The sequence below is a fragment of the Thamnophis sirtalis genome, unplaced genomic scaffold, assembly GCF_051295495.1.
Source record: "Thamnophis sirtalis isolate CommonGarterSnake01/CBP01778 unplaced genomic scaffold, rThaSir2_p1.2 scaffold_14, whole genome shotgun sequence".
Taxonomy (NCBI): domain Eukaryota; kingdom Metazoa; phylum Chordata; class Lepidosauria; order Squamata; family Natricidae; genus Thamnophis; species Thamnophis sirtalis.
The window spans coordinates 21,088,473-21,101,470 of NW_028261394.1; the positions used below are offsets into that span (position 1 = coordinate 21,088,473).

General features: G+C 39.8%; 1 protein-coding gene across 5 annotated transcripts in view; it reads left to right on the plus strand.

Moving 5' to 3' along the window:
* Positions 1–12,998, plus strand: part of ARHGAP17 (Rho GTPase activating protein 17) — a 96,423-nt gene that overhangs the window by 70,584 nt on the left and 12,841 nt on the right. For all 5 annotated transcript variants that reach the window (XM_087729076.1, XM_087729080.1, XM_087729079.1 and 2 more), the window contains exons 10-14: positions 1,482–1,609; positions 3,260–3,371; positions 5,882–5,963; positions 9,674–9,754; positions 12,565–12,678. In XM_087729076.1, coding sequence (XP_087585202.1) covers positions 1,482–1,609; positions 3,260–3,371; positions 5,882–5,963; positions 9,674–9,754; positions 12,565–12,678 — 517 coding nt within the window. The remainder of the gene's footprint in view (positions 1–1,481; positions 1,610–3,259; positions 3,372–5,881; positions 5,964–9,673; positions 9,755–12,564; positions 12,679–12,998) is intronic.

Consider the following 12,998-nt stretch of genomic DNA (forward strand, 5'->3'; position numbering starts at 1 on the left):
CGGGCCATCAAGTATTCACCATTTTTGTCCACAGAGGGTTGAAGACAAAACAGCTTTGGGGAAGCATCACATGTCTCGGAGAGCTTTCAGACTTCTCCTTTCTAAGTTCTTCCTGAATAACTAACAATCTGTTCAGGCGCCTCTGTCTTCATCTTTTGATTTGGAAGAGAAGAGAATTGAAATGGTCTTAAATGTACTTAGCAGACTGGAGAGATTTTAAATTATTTGTGTGGGCCATTTGGCAAAACTCACGTGACTCTCCAGATTGTTTAATTGAGAAAGGATATTTATTTATTTATGTACTCACTCTGTATATAGCTGCCCAATCAGCATGAAGCTCAGGATAACCTATGGAATTAAAAACAGATTTTTTTTAATTGCATCCTGGGGATGAGCCAATTTGAGGTCATCCATAATTGGGGGTGGCTAGATTGCCAACAGTTGGATTACAATACTACAATGGAAAAAGCTGTTGAATAGCTTTCTAGGAGCCCTGGTGGCTCAGTGGTTAGAATGCAGTATTGAAGGCAGACTCTGCCCACTGCCAGGAGTTCAATCCTAACCATCTCCACATTGACTCAGCCTTCCATCCTTCCAAGGTTGGTAACATGAGGATGCAGATTATTGGGGGCAACATGCTGACACTGTAAACTGCTCAGAGAGTGCTGTAAAGCACCATGGAGTGGTATGTAAGTCTAAGTGCTATTGCTATTGCTATTCCTGATTGGACAGAATTGTCACCATCTGTTTTCCTGGGAGGAACCTCTGATCATCGAGAAATCACCTTTCCCTTCGAGAACAGCTCACCCCTGGCCACCTTATTCAACAAGGCGTGGATCTTCCTGCCTTAGCTACCTGCTCTCATCCCTGTGGCAACCCCACCTGCTTTTGCATCCCTTGCCACAAAGACCTCAAGGACTGGGAACCCTAGCAAGAAAAACTGGGGACGGTTTACTGCTTAATTAAATTACCTGATAATTGAGAGTATGCCTCAAGCATTGTTGCAGCCAACATCACTATCTTGTTTTAGTTCCTGCTTCCAAATCACATGTTTTCTAGCAACCTTGTTACGTGTGTGTGAATGAACGTTTCTGAAGAACTGCAAAAAATTTCCCTGGGTTGATTACCTACCATTCGCTTTTTCTCCCTAAGCATGGTGGTTGTAGCAGCATTCTGGACCTCACCTAAGTAGTTCTGTTGGAGAAGCCCAGCCCTGCCTAGGGGTCACCTCTTTGTGTGCTGAGAGCCCCGGCCAATCCAGCCACCTCAGCCTGTGCACTTCTGGGTCCATCACTCCCAGGATGCAGACTTGGATTCTGGTTCTTCCCGGGGACAGAACTTAAAGGGCTCTGCCATCAAATGGTTCAGATCTTCTTGTGTGATGCCTACTGACCGTACTGTAGATCTCTCCCCCACCCCTACCCTCTGGATGGTGGTTTCCCAGTTGTGTGGCTGACTTTTAATTCTGCTTCTCTAACTAGACAAGTGGACTGAAAAACCAGCTTTCGGGACTCCCCTGGAGGAGCACCTCAAGCGTAGTGGCCGAGAAATTGCCGTCCCCATCGAGGCCTGTGTGATGATGCTCTTGGAAACAGGCATGAAGGAGGAGGTGGGTGAGGGCGCCACACTCTTCTCTTTTCCTGTGTGGGGCAGGTTCAACTTGCACATACAGGACGGGCCAAGCCCCATTTATTTCATCCCACCTTTATTATTTTACAAATAACTCAAGGTAGCAAACACATCCAACACACTTTTCTCCTCCTTTTTTCCCCTACAACAACAACAACCCTTTGAGATGGTTTGGGCTAAGAGAGTGGGACTGGCCTAAGGTCACCCAGCTGGCTTTCGATGGGACTTGAATTCACGATCTCCTGCTTTTTATCTTGGTGCCTTCACCACCTAGACCAAAGTGGCACTTTCTCCGTGGCCAGGGGGCTCCCAGATTCGGCTGCCTCCGTAAGGCATTTGCCTTCTGCTCGTCTGAGATGGCCAGTTTGGCATGTTGGCTGCCAAATTTCCTGAAATCCCTTGAAGAAGGTTTGATGGAGGTTTTGCAGACACTTGAGGCTAACTTGGCTGTTTTGTCTTGCTGGTGCTGGCCAAGTCATTTGGAAGCAGCCTGAATCTTTTCATTTGTTTGAGTCATTTTAGCTTGCTTTCTTCACTGCACTTCTGGTAGGAAACTGTTGGCCCAGACTGCTCTTAGGGCACCTGCATACCCCAGGCTCCCTGACTGGGAGGGAGTGTCGTGCAATTATCCTTCCATCATCCAGGTGTCTGACCTCTTCCCCACCCCCAAAGGAAGAAAAAGCTGAAGTGGAGCCCCCTGGAGGGCTTGAGGGGCTAATAAAAGCCCATGTACAAGAGGGGGTAGCAAGGATTGACTTCCATTTCTTGCATAATTGCTCTCTTGCTATGTTTTCTAGAAGCAGCAGTGTGACTTTCAGACTTCCCTTTTGTCTTGGGCTTCATATCTAGGCCAATTTGTTTTTCCTTCGGGTTCATCCATTTGCCTTCTCAAAAATGGATATTGGAGCAGAAAGCTGCAGGTTCAACATCATGGTTTGGTATTTAGGAACTTGGTCCCTACCTCTGTTTATGTCAGGTGTCTTTCAGCCTTGTACCCAGGACTTGCAAGAATGGATGCCTCCCCACCCCCACCCCCGAGCCACAGCGCGAGGGCTTCCTTCTTGCAGCAGTGTTGTGAGAAGGAGCCCAGGTTCTGTCTCAGATTTTAGAAAGTTTGGGAACTGTTGGCCAATCAGGATTTTAGGGGAAACCACAACAAGAAGGTACATGCAGGATGTCAGAAATGAGTTAGACTTCACTTGTGAAAAGCTGTCAGTTTGTGGCCATCCATTTGCTCTGGGGGAAAAACATGTTCCTGTTTTGAAGCACAAGTTCTGTTCACAGAATATTCCAAGAAGAAATAGGGAAGAGTCACTTGGCTGAGATGAGTTTTCAAGCCGTCTTTTGCCGTAATGGCCTAAAAAAGACAGAACTCTCTCCCAGCTGATCCGCCTGTGTCTGATTTGCTCAAAGAAAGGGCATCACATTCCATCAGGACCTCGGTGGCCACAGCTCAATATGTCCCCAAGTGGTGCATGAGCTCAGCCAAACTGACTCTTGTTACTTCCCTGATGTCTCGCACCATCAGCATCTTGAAGAGGAGATCTTTTTTCATGAAATGGGGAGTTAAGCAGGGTAGATCCCAGAGGGAGTCTGGCTAAGGGAAGAGTGTGTTTCCTGTCCTCCCCAGGGCTTATTCCGCATTGCTGCTGGAGCCTCCAAGTTAAAGAAGCTGAAGGCAGCGCTGGACTGCTCCTCCTCGCACCTGGATGAGTTTTACTCAGACCCTCATGCTGTGGCCGGTAAGTGGACCCCAAAAGAAGAGACGAACCTCTTCTTCATGGCTCTGCACCAGGCTTGGAGGGACCCAGAATCGACTGGGGACTTGGTGGCCATACTTTTTTTTTTGTATACATTTTTTATTTTATTTTTAAACAAACAAGTACAGACACACATAAAACATAAAAACATCTTCCAGTTCCGTACAGTGTGTTGATTGGTTACAAAACGTTTTGTACATTCTCACCATAGACTTCACTTACACTTTATATAAAATCTCGTATTATCAATCTGATATATATGTAAACAATTATTATACATTTATTTGACTATAATTGTCATTATTACATTTTATGTGAGATATTCTACATTTTAGGTAAATTTATATTATGACATTTCATTACATCATGCTAAATCCATCCAGTAATAGTACATCTTTATAAAATTCTTTGTTTAACCATTGATAAGATAAATTTCATATTTTATAAAATTGTTTATCTTTGGTCACCAAACCTTTATGCATCCTCTCTATAGTCCTCACTTACAAATTATATAAAATCTCATATTATCAATATATATGTATACAGTATTATCATTATTAATCATTTTTGACTATAACTATTATTACTTCATTTTATACAAAATATTCTAACTTTAAATAAATTCAAATTAATTTTTATTATAACATTTCATTACATCATCCTGTATCCATCCAATAGTAGTGCAATCTTTTATTTCTTGCCATTTGTGGTATTTGTATTCTAATTGCTTTTTTAATAAATCTTGTATGGACATCTCTTGGCAACTTATATTTCACTGAGTGTCTTGTGAAGGCTCGAAACCCCTCATCTGTTCGTTCTATCATATTCCCTTTAGTTATCACCAATGCTTCTGCCAGAATTTCTCCCTTCTTCTATCTTCTGGAATCTGAGGTAAAATTCAAGTTATCGATCTCCCATTCCAATACTCCACTCTTATCTTTTTCAACAGCACTCATTCTGCTGTCAATATCTCCGATTTTCTTATCTCTTTGTTCATCTTTTTCTTCAGTTTTTTGAGATCTGTCCTCCTATTTCACCATCATTTCATCTATTTTATCTGTTCTTTATGTGGCCATACTTTTTTGCTGGTTTCAAGATTGGCCACAACTGAGGTCCTCCTCATTAGTTTCTGCCCCACTTGCTGAGTTTGTTCCAGAATATTTCCGCTTCTTCCCCAAAAAGTCAGATTAAAATTCTAGGTGGTCCCCTTGGGTCTGTCACTAGTTGATTTAAAATGTCTGCACCTTCCTTGAACTGCCTAGTGGAAAGGCAGCTAACAAAAAAAGGAGCATTTACAAAATAATTATAGAATAATAGAATTGGAAGGGACCTTGGAGGTCTTCTAGTCCAACCCCCTGCTCAAGCAGGAGGTCCTATACCATTCCAGATAAATGACTGTCAAATCTCTTCTTAGCACTCACAGCTTTTGGAGGCAAGCAGTTCCACTGGTTAATTGTTCTCACTGTCAGAAAATGTCTTTCATTCTAGGTTGGATCTCTCCCTGATACGTTTCCATCCTCTTGTCCTGCTTTCAGATAGCAATAGCAATAGCAGTAGACTTATATACCGCTTCATAGGGCTTTCAGCCCTCTCTAAGCGGTTTACAAAGAGTCAGCATATTGCCCCCAACAATCTGGGTCCTCATTTTACCCACCTCAGAAGGATGGAAGGCTGAGTCAACCCTGAGCCGGTGAGATTTGAACCGCTGAACTGCTGATCTAGCAGTAGCCTGCAGTGCTGCATTTAACCATTGCGCCACCTTGGCTCTATGATGCTTTGATGAATAGGTTAAATCGCCCCACTTTCTCTGGGACAGTCCTTCAAATATTGAAATACTATCATATGGCTCCCAGTCCTCCTCTTTGTTAGACTAGACATTCCTGCAACCCTTCTGCATATGTTTTAGCCTAATGATTATTCCCCTAATCATCTTTGTTGCCTTTCTCTGCACTCTTTCTAGAGTCTCAACGTCTTTTTTATATCATGATGACCAAATCCTTTCACAATATTTCAAGTGTTGTTTTACCAGTACAGAATAAAGAAGTAGTACATCTTCCCATGATCCTGATTCTATCCCTCTGTTGATGCAGCCTACGACTGCATTGGCTTTTTTAGCAGTTGCAGCCCACGGCTGGCTCATCCTTAAGCGGTTGTCCCAAGGATTCTTAGATTCCTCTCACTCTTGCTGCTGTTGAGCCAAGTGCCACCTATTTAAAACGTAGTTTTCTACCATTTAAAAATCAAATGTAGGACCAAATGATAGAGAAATATTTTTTTAAACATGCTTTTTAAAATCATTGATGTGGTTTTAAAATAAGGGGTTTCACCTCCACTCCTCTGGCCGGGAGACGGGTAGCCATCATGGGTCGCTGCCCTCATCTTCCTGCTGTAACTGAACAGCTGCTTGGATCCCTTTGTAGCCCAGCTACAGCCTGTCCAGCTGCAGCCCCAGCCTGCTTTGCTTTGACTCCCCCTCCTCCTTTTTGCTTCAGGGGCCCTGAAGTCCTACCTGAGGGAGCTGCCGGAGCCACTGATGACCTATGCCCTGTATGAAGAGTGGACCCAGGTTGCAAAGTAAGGGTGGTTTCTGCCAGGATCTCTGGTTTTGCCTTGTCGATGCTTGAAAAGTCTTTGAAAAGTTGTGCTTGGAAACCACTTTCTTGATTTTCTCCTTGCATTTCTTTCACTGCTCTTTTTAAAGCAACGATGTTGTGTTTCCATTATGTTTTATCATTTTTTTTCTGGTGTATTGTTGTAAGCTGCACAGAGTAGCCCCACAAAGAGATGGTTGGCAAATAAATTTAATAATAATAATAATAATAATAATAACAACAACAATAATAATAACTGATATTCAAGACACAACTAAAGACATTATAGTAGAACTCCCAGAAGAAGCTCTTGGGGAGGAAATAACACCACCACCACTAGAACCAGTTATCACTGAACCAACTGATGAACTAATTCAAAAACAAAAAGAATTGAAGGATAAGATCATGGAGCGTTTTCTGCTTAATGAGAAAAGGCAACGTTTACCATCACTAAAAACTGTGCCTAAGAAAATTTTGGCCCCTATCATGAAAATGGTTAATGCAGTGTTTTCAACAATTGAATCGGGATCCATCTTGGAAACGAACCAGTTAATGTACAGCGCAGCTGTAATAGTCACTAATGAACTAGGCATTAAAATCAAAGTACCTAGTCACACAACAGAAAAAGCATCAAAGCCAAAGTGGAAAATCCGATTAGAACAAAAAATCAAAAAATTAAGGGCAGATGCTAGTAACTTAAAGAACATGCATGAGCAATGGCTTAAAAACAACAAAATCATAGATCGGCTAATCAGAAGATATAGATTGGATACAAGAAACATCAATGAAGCTGTAGAGATTGTAAAACAGCAGATAAAAGCAACAGCTAGAAAAATTGAAAGATATGAGGCACAAATCATCCAATATAAACAAAATCAGTTTTTATCAAAGTCTTAATGTCAATGGTGACACCAAAAGTGAAAAACCAGAAAAGCAGGCCACAGTTGAATTCTGGAAAGAATTGTGGGAAAATGCAAAGGACTACAACAAGAAAGCAAAGTGGATACATGACTTTGAGAAAAGCATTGGCAACAAACAAATGCAAGTATTAGAAATAACAACTGAGATGGTCAAAAATCGAGTTAAAGAGGTAAAGAATTGGACATCACCTGGAAAGGACCAATTACATGGTTTCTGGCTCAAATATCTCACCAGTTTACATGCAATATTGGCCAGGCAACTGAATGAAATTTTACAAAAGGGCCAAATTGATGAATGGTTGACAACTGGAAAAACATACTTGATTCAGAAAGATGCAACTAAAGGAACAACACCTGAAAACTACAGACCAATAACATGCTTGCCAACAACCTTCAAATTACTCACAGGCATTATTGCAGATAACATGATGGATTATTTGGAAACAAACAACATCTTGCCAGTAGAGCAAAAAGGCAACAAAAGAAGGAGCAGGGGCACAAAAGATCAGCTCCTAATTGATAAAATGATATTAGAAAATTGTAAGAACAGAAAAACGAACTTGATTATGGTCTGGATTGATTACAAAAAGGCATTTGACTCACTGCCACATAGTTGGATCATAAAATGCTTAGAAACAACTGGCATTAGCAAAAATATTACATCCTTTACTGAAAAGGCGATGAAACAATGGAGAACTGAGTTGGCAGTAGGGAATGAGATCTATGGAATGGTTAATATCAAGCGAGGAATTTTCCAGGGTGATTCACTTTCACCTCTTCTCTTCATCATCGCAATGATCCCACTATCAGTAATCTTAAAAAAAATTAAATTAGGCTACCAAACAGCCAAAGAAGCTGAAAAATTTTCGCATTTGCTATATATGGATGATTTGAAACTCTATGGAAAGTCAGAAATAGAAATCCAATCATTGACAAACACAGTCCAAGTATTCAGCACCGATATTTCAATGCAGTTTGGCATGGAAAAATGCGCCACTGTATCCATAAAAAGAGGCAAAATCACTGCATGTGAGGGAATTGAAATGCCCAATGGCCAACTAATTAAATGCAACAAAAATGAAGCCTACAAATACTTAGGCATTCTGCAGTTGGATAACATCAAGCATGGAGAAGTAAAAACTATTGTCAGGCGAGAGTACACCAACAGAGTTAGGAAAATTTTGAAATCTAAATTGAATGGTGGAAATACAATCAAGGCCATAAATACCTGGGCAATACCAGTTATAAGATACACAGCTGGTATAGTTAACTGGACACAAGCTGATTTGGACATTTTGGACCGAAAAACCAGGAAACTAATGACAATGCACTACAGTTTACATCCACGTGGTGATACTGATAGACTGTACCTGCCCAGAAAATCAGGTGGCAGAGGATTATTACAAGTGAAGCAAACAGTTGAGGAAGAAAAACATGCACTGGCTGATTACTTAAAAGAAAGTCAAGAGCATCTATTAATTGAAGTAAAGAACAAAAATCTACTGAAGGCCCAACAGACAAAACAAGAATACAGAAAAGATGTGATAAAATCAAGAATGGAGAGTTGGCAGAACAAAGCACTGCATGGCCAATTTCTGGAAAAAATAAAAGATAAAGTGGACAGTGAACAAACTTGGTTATGGTTAACAACAGGTACATTAAAGAAAGAAACAGAGTCACTAATCCTGGCTGCACAAGAACAAGCTATCCGCACAAATGCCATTAAGGCCAAAATCCTCTGATGATGCCAAATGCAGACTTTGCAAAGAAACTGATGAAACTGTTGATCACATACTCAGCTGCTGTAAGAAAATCGTGCAGACTGATTATAAGTTGCAGCACAATTCAGTAGCACAAATGATCCATTGGAATTTGTGCAAAAATTATAATATTAAAACAGCAACAAACTGGTGGGAACATCAGCCTGAAAAAGTCACCGAAAATCAGATGGTCAAGATCTTGTGGGATTTTCGCATTCAAACAGACAAAATACTGGCGCATAATACACCAGACATCACACTGGTTGAGAAAAATAAGGTCACAATCATAGACATCGCAATACCAGGTGATAGCAGGGTCGCTGAAAAGGAACATGAAAAAATCGCAAAATACCAGGACTTAAAAATTGAAATTCAACGACTATGGCACAAACCAGCAGTGGTAATTCCAGTGGTAATTGGCACACTAGGTGCTATTCCAAAAGCACTGGAATTACATTTAAAACAGTTAAAAATTGACAAAATCACCATCAGTCAAATGCAAAAAGCTGCACTGCTTGGATCTGCACGTATATTACAAAAATACGTTACGACGTCCTAGGCCCCTGGGTGGGGCCCGACTAGTAACCAATGCCAAATCCGGTGAAACACCTGGCCACTGTAATACAATTTTAGTATAATAATAAATGATAAGACTTCTGTCTCAAGCCTACATTGACCAATTGGTATTTTGTTTCTCTCATACTTTTCTTATGCATACAGGGGGAGATGAGCAACAAATAAATTTAATAATAATAATAATAATAATAATAATAATAATAATAATAATAACAACAACAACAATAATAATAATAATAATAATAAACATAGAGTATTGTTGTGTTATTTTCCTGAAAACTGGTTAATATTTCTAAGTAGATAATGTACAATCTCCAATTTTAGATTTTTCTTCAGCAACAGCTGATAGTAGCTTTGCAAGTAAAGTTCTGTTGCACATGGGAATAAAAGGGATACCTTTTAGGTGACTCTTAAGAGAACATTTTGCTTTCCCACAGCATCCAGGACCAGGATAAGAAACTGCAAGACCTGTGGAGGATTTGCCAGAAATTGCCAAAGCCTAACCTGGCCAACTTCAGGTAAGTTAAGCTCTCGAAGGTTTTCCAAATGGATCTGTCTTCAATCCTTGGCTTTAAAATGGAGAATTCCAGGATGCAGAAGCTCAAGGAATGTGTTCACTGTAATATTATAACCTCCATTGGAAATGGAGTATTCTGCGTTGTTGGCCACTTTTAAGTTTGCAGTACAAACTCTAGTCTAGAGAATGCAAATCATAGAAGCCAGGCTGTACCTGAGGAGGAGCCAATGTCCCAACGGTATGGACGTGCGGTCTTGATGCTCTGAGACTGCTGCCGATACTTTTGCCGCTGGGTGGTCCAACCGTCCTGAACAGGAAGACCGCGTCTTGCTGATCTCAGGGACCCCGCAAGTCCCTGATCGATCCAAGAGAAGACCTTCAAGCTGGCGACAAAAGGCAGCCTAGGCTGATGAAGTTGGGACGGCTATGGAACGGAAGGAAATGGAAAGAGAAAGTGTGATCATCTGGTGAATCCTTTTTGTTTTGAAAAAGACTGCCCAAAAGTACTTCTTTTTTATGCTAAATTAAATCCTTAAGCAGAAGAAGTAAGCGGCAGAATTGATCTCCATTGGATTGTTTTGGTTAGTATGCTTTCTTTCTTTCTTTTTGTAATTACACTTTATGGATTGAAGTGCTCGCAACTTGTTTTTTTCTCTCCTTTTCTTAAAGTGAATGGACCGGTTTTTCTTCTTCGACTTTTTCTTGCTTTATTTTTTAATTTAAGGATTAAAATCTCCCTCTCTACTCTAACAAAAACCTTCTATTATTTGCTATTAAGCTCCATTTAAAAACTTTGTTCCCCCTAAACCTGAGACAACATAAGAGAGTTAAAGGAAAATTCTGCTGCTTGGAGGCTAGAGTTTCTGAAACCATGCATTCGTTCCTGTTTCTCCTTTGATTTCACTGTCTTTGTACTTCAAAGCTCTGCAATTAAAAGTGATAAGAGCCAAGGGCACAAATACAAAGATAAGAAAACTAATGATTTGATTTGTGGAGTGAAAGTGGTTGAAAGCGAAAAAATGGGAGTATGGAAAAGGGAATTTGATGGACTGGAGCTCTACTCCAAATCTCAAGGCACAAAAGAAGAAAAAAGAGAAAAAATGATGGTTTTAAAGAGAAAAATCTTATCAGAAGCACGATTGATAATCAAAGAAATTAAAGTAGCAAAAGGGCGCCGAGATTACCTGAGAGATGCAACAAGCAACAACGTGTGGAGAGATGTCCATTAAAACTTTACCAAGGAAATAAACAGAAGATTAATTCCACAAATGGCAAAAGAAATAAGACTATATACCTTCTGGAAGGATACAGGTTGATTGATATATGAAAGTTGATAATTAAAAAATAGCTAAGTTTGATGATTAGTAAGTAGGAATTTAGTAATTTTTAGATTGCTTTGTTAAATAAATAGTTGATAATGGTAACAAGGCACATTTCTATGTTGGCTGGAGGTGAGGAAGTGGGATATAAATAATAAATGATTTTGTTAACAAATAATGATAATAATGAAATGATAAGAGATATTGTTAACAACATATATATGTACTGGTTTAATATAAGGAATTTGGATATAAATTGCAAACAGTGATTTGGGAAAAAAAGGTTTAGAAATTTTGTTAATTAATTCTTATTTTGAATATGGTATAAAAGTGTAATGTTATTGGATATATGAAAGTAGATAACAAAAAATTAACTAAGTTTTATAATTAGTAAGTAGTAATTTAGTAACATAGATTGTTATGTTAAATAATTGATAAGGGCAATAATGTGCACATACATGTTGATTTGATGAGAAGAAAATGGATATAAACAGGAAAGGATTTTTTGTTAATCAATATTAATTATAACAACTAATAATGGAATGATAAGGATAAGGGATACAGTTAATGATATATAAGGACACTAAAACAATTTCAGTCAAATGAGAACTATGCTATGTTGATAGTAAGACTCATTAAGAATCTTTGACATTTGATATGAATATAAGTAATGACTGTGGAAGAGATGCACGAAAGCTAATTGTAACCAATTGACACACTTTCTACAAGATGTAATGTAAGATGATGATTTTTTTTGTGCTGTTTAATAAAAATAAATAAAAATAAAAATTTCTTCCAAAAAAAAGAAGAAGAAGAAGAAGCCAGGCTGTACCAATGGGTAGTTATGCTCTGGGACGTGAGGCGAGGGTTTGACATGGAGGCACCCGACACTGTGTTTATAATGTTCTAGAAGACAAGTATTAACTTTGGCAAGTTTAAGGCCTGTGAACTTCAACTCCCAGAATTCCCCAGCCAGCCAGCCAGCCAGGACTTAAAGTTGGACCCCCATCTTCTAGAGGCAGAGCAGGGGCTCTGTTCCTGAGCTGCCACACAGTCCCTGTGTGGGACTGTGGCCCAATCCCCAGTGGAATACAAAGGAATCAAACAAATGCAAATATAGTCTTACCATCTCCAATATGAAGGAAAACCATTCCATTCACTCAGGAGAGGTGGCTGCGCAGCCTCTTCATAAACATCTCCAGAGATGGTGAACGCAAAGCCTCCACCTATGGAACTGTCACTTAGAAAACTTCAACAAGGATTCCAGTGGATGGTGTTTTCTATGGGGCTCTGAAGTCCCATGAGTAAGCCCTCCAAAGTGTTTCCCACACTTATTTGCTCCTGTCCAGGCAAGAATTGAAATTTACATTGCTTTTGTGGAATTTTTGTACTGTCTAGGACAGTCTTAGCTAAGTACCTTGGACCTCAGTTTTTCTGTGACCAGCGATGCCTTTGGTTTTCCATAGAGCCTAACACTGATTATTCCTTGCAGGTATTTAATCAAATTCCTTGCAAAACTCGCACAGTATAGTGACATTAACAAGATGACTCCTAGCAACATTGCCATTGTGCTGGGCCCAAATTTGTTGTGGGCCAAGAATGAAGGGTAAGTGTTGAATTCTAATACTTGAATTGCCAGATCAGCAGGGCCAATCACCACGGGCCGTCCTGCATCTGTTGTCTTTGGCAGCTCTTTGAACTTCAGCTAGGGGGCCCTTGGCCAAGGAGCAGCAAATCTTGAATATTTGTAGGGTTATGTTTTTAACTAGCTCTTTAATGGAAAAGGTCCAGCACAAACTAAATCACTGCATAAGAAGTCAATACTGAGTACTTCTGTGCTGTTTCTTCATTTTTGTGCAAGAAAGATTAATAGCATCACAAAGGATATTTTTATTATTCAGTTCTGCAAATCCTAAAATTAATTAA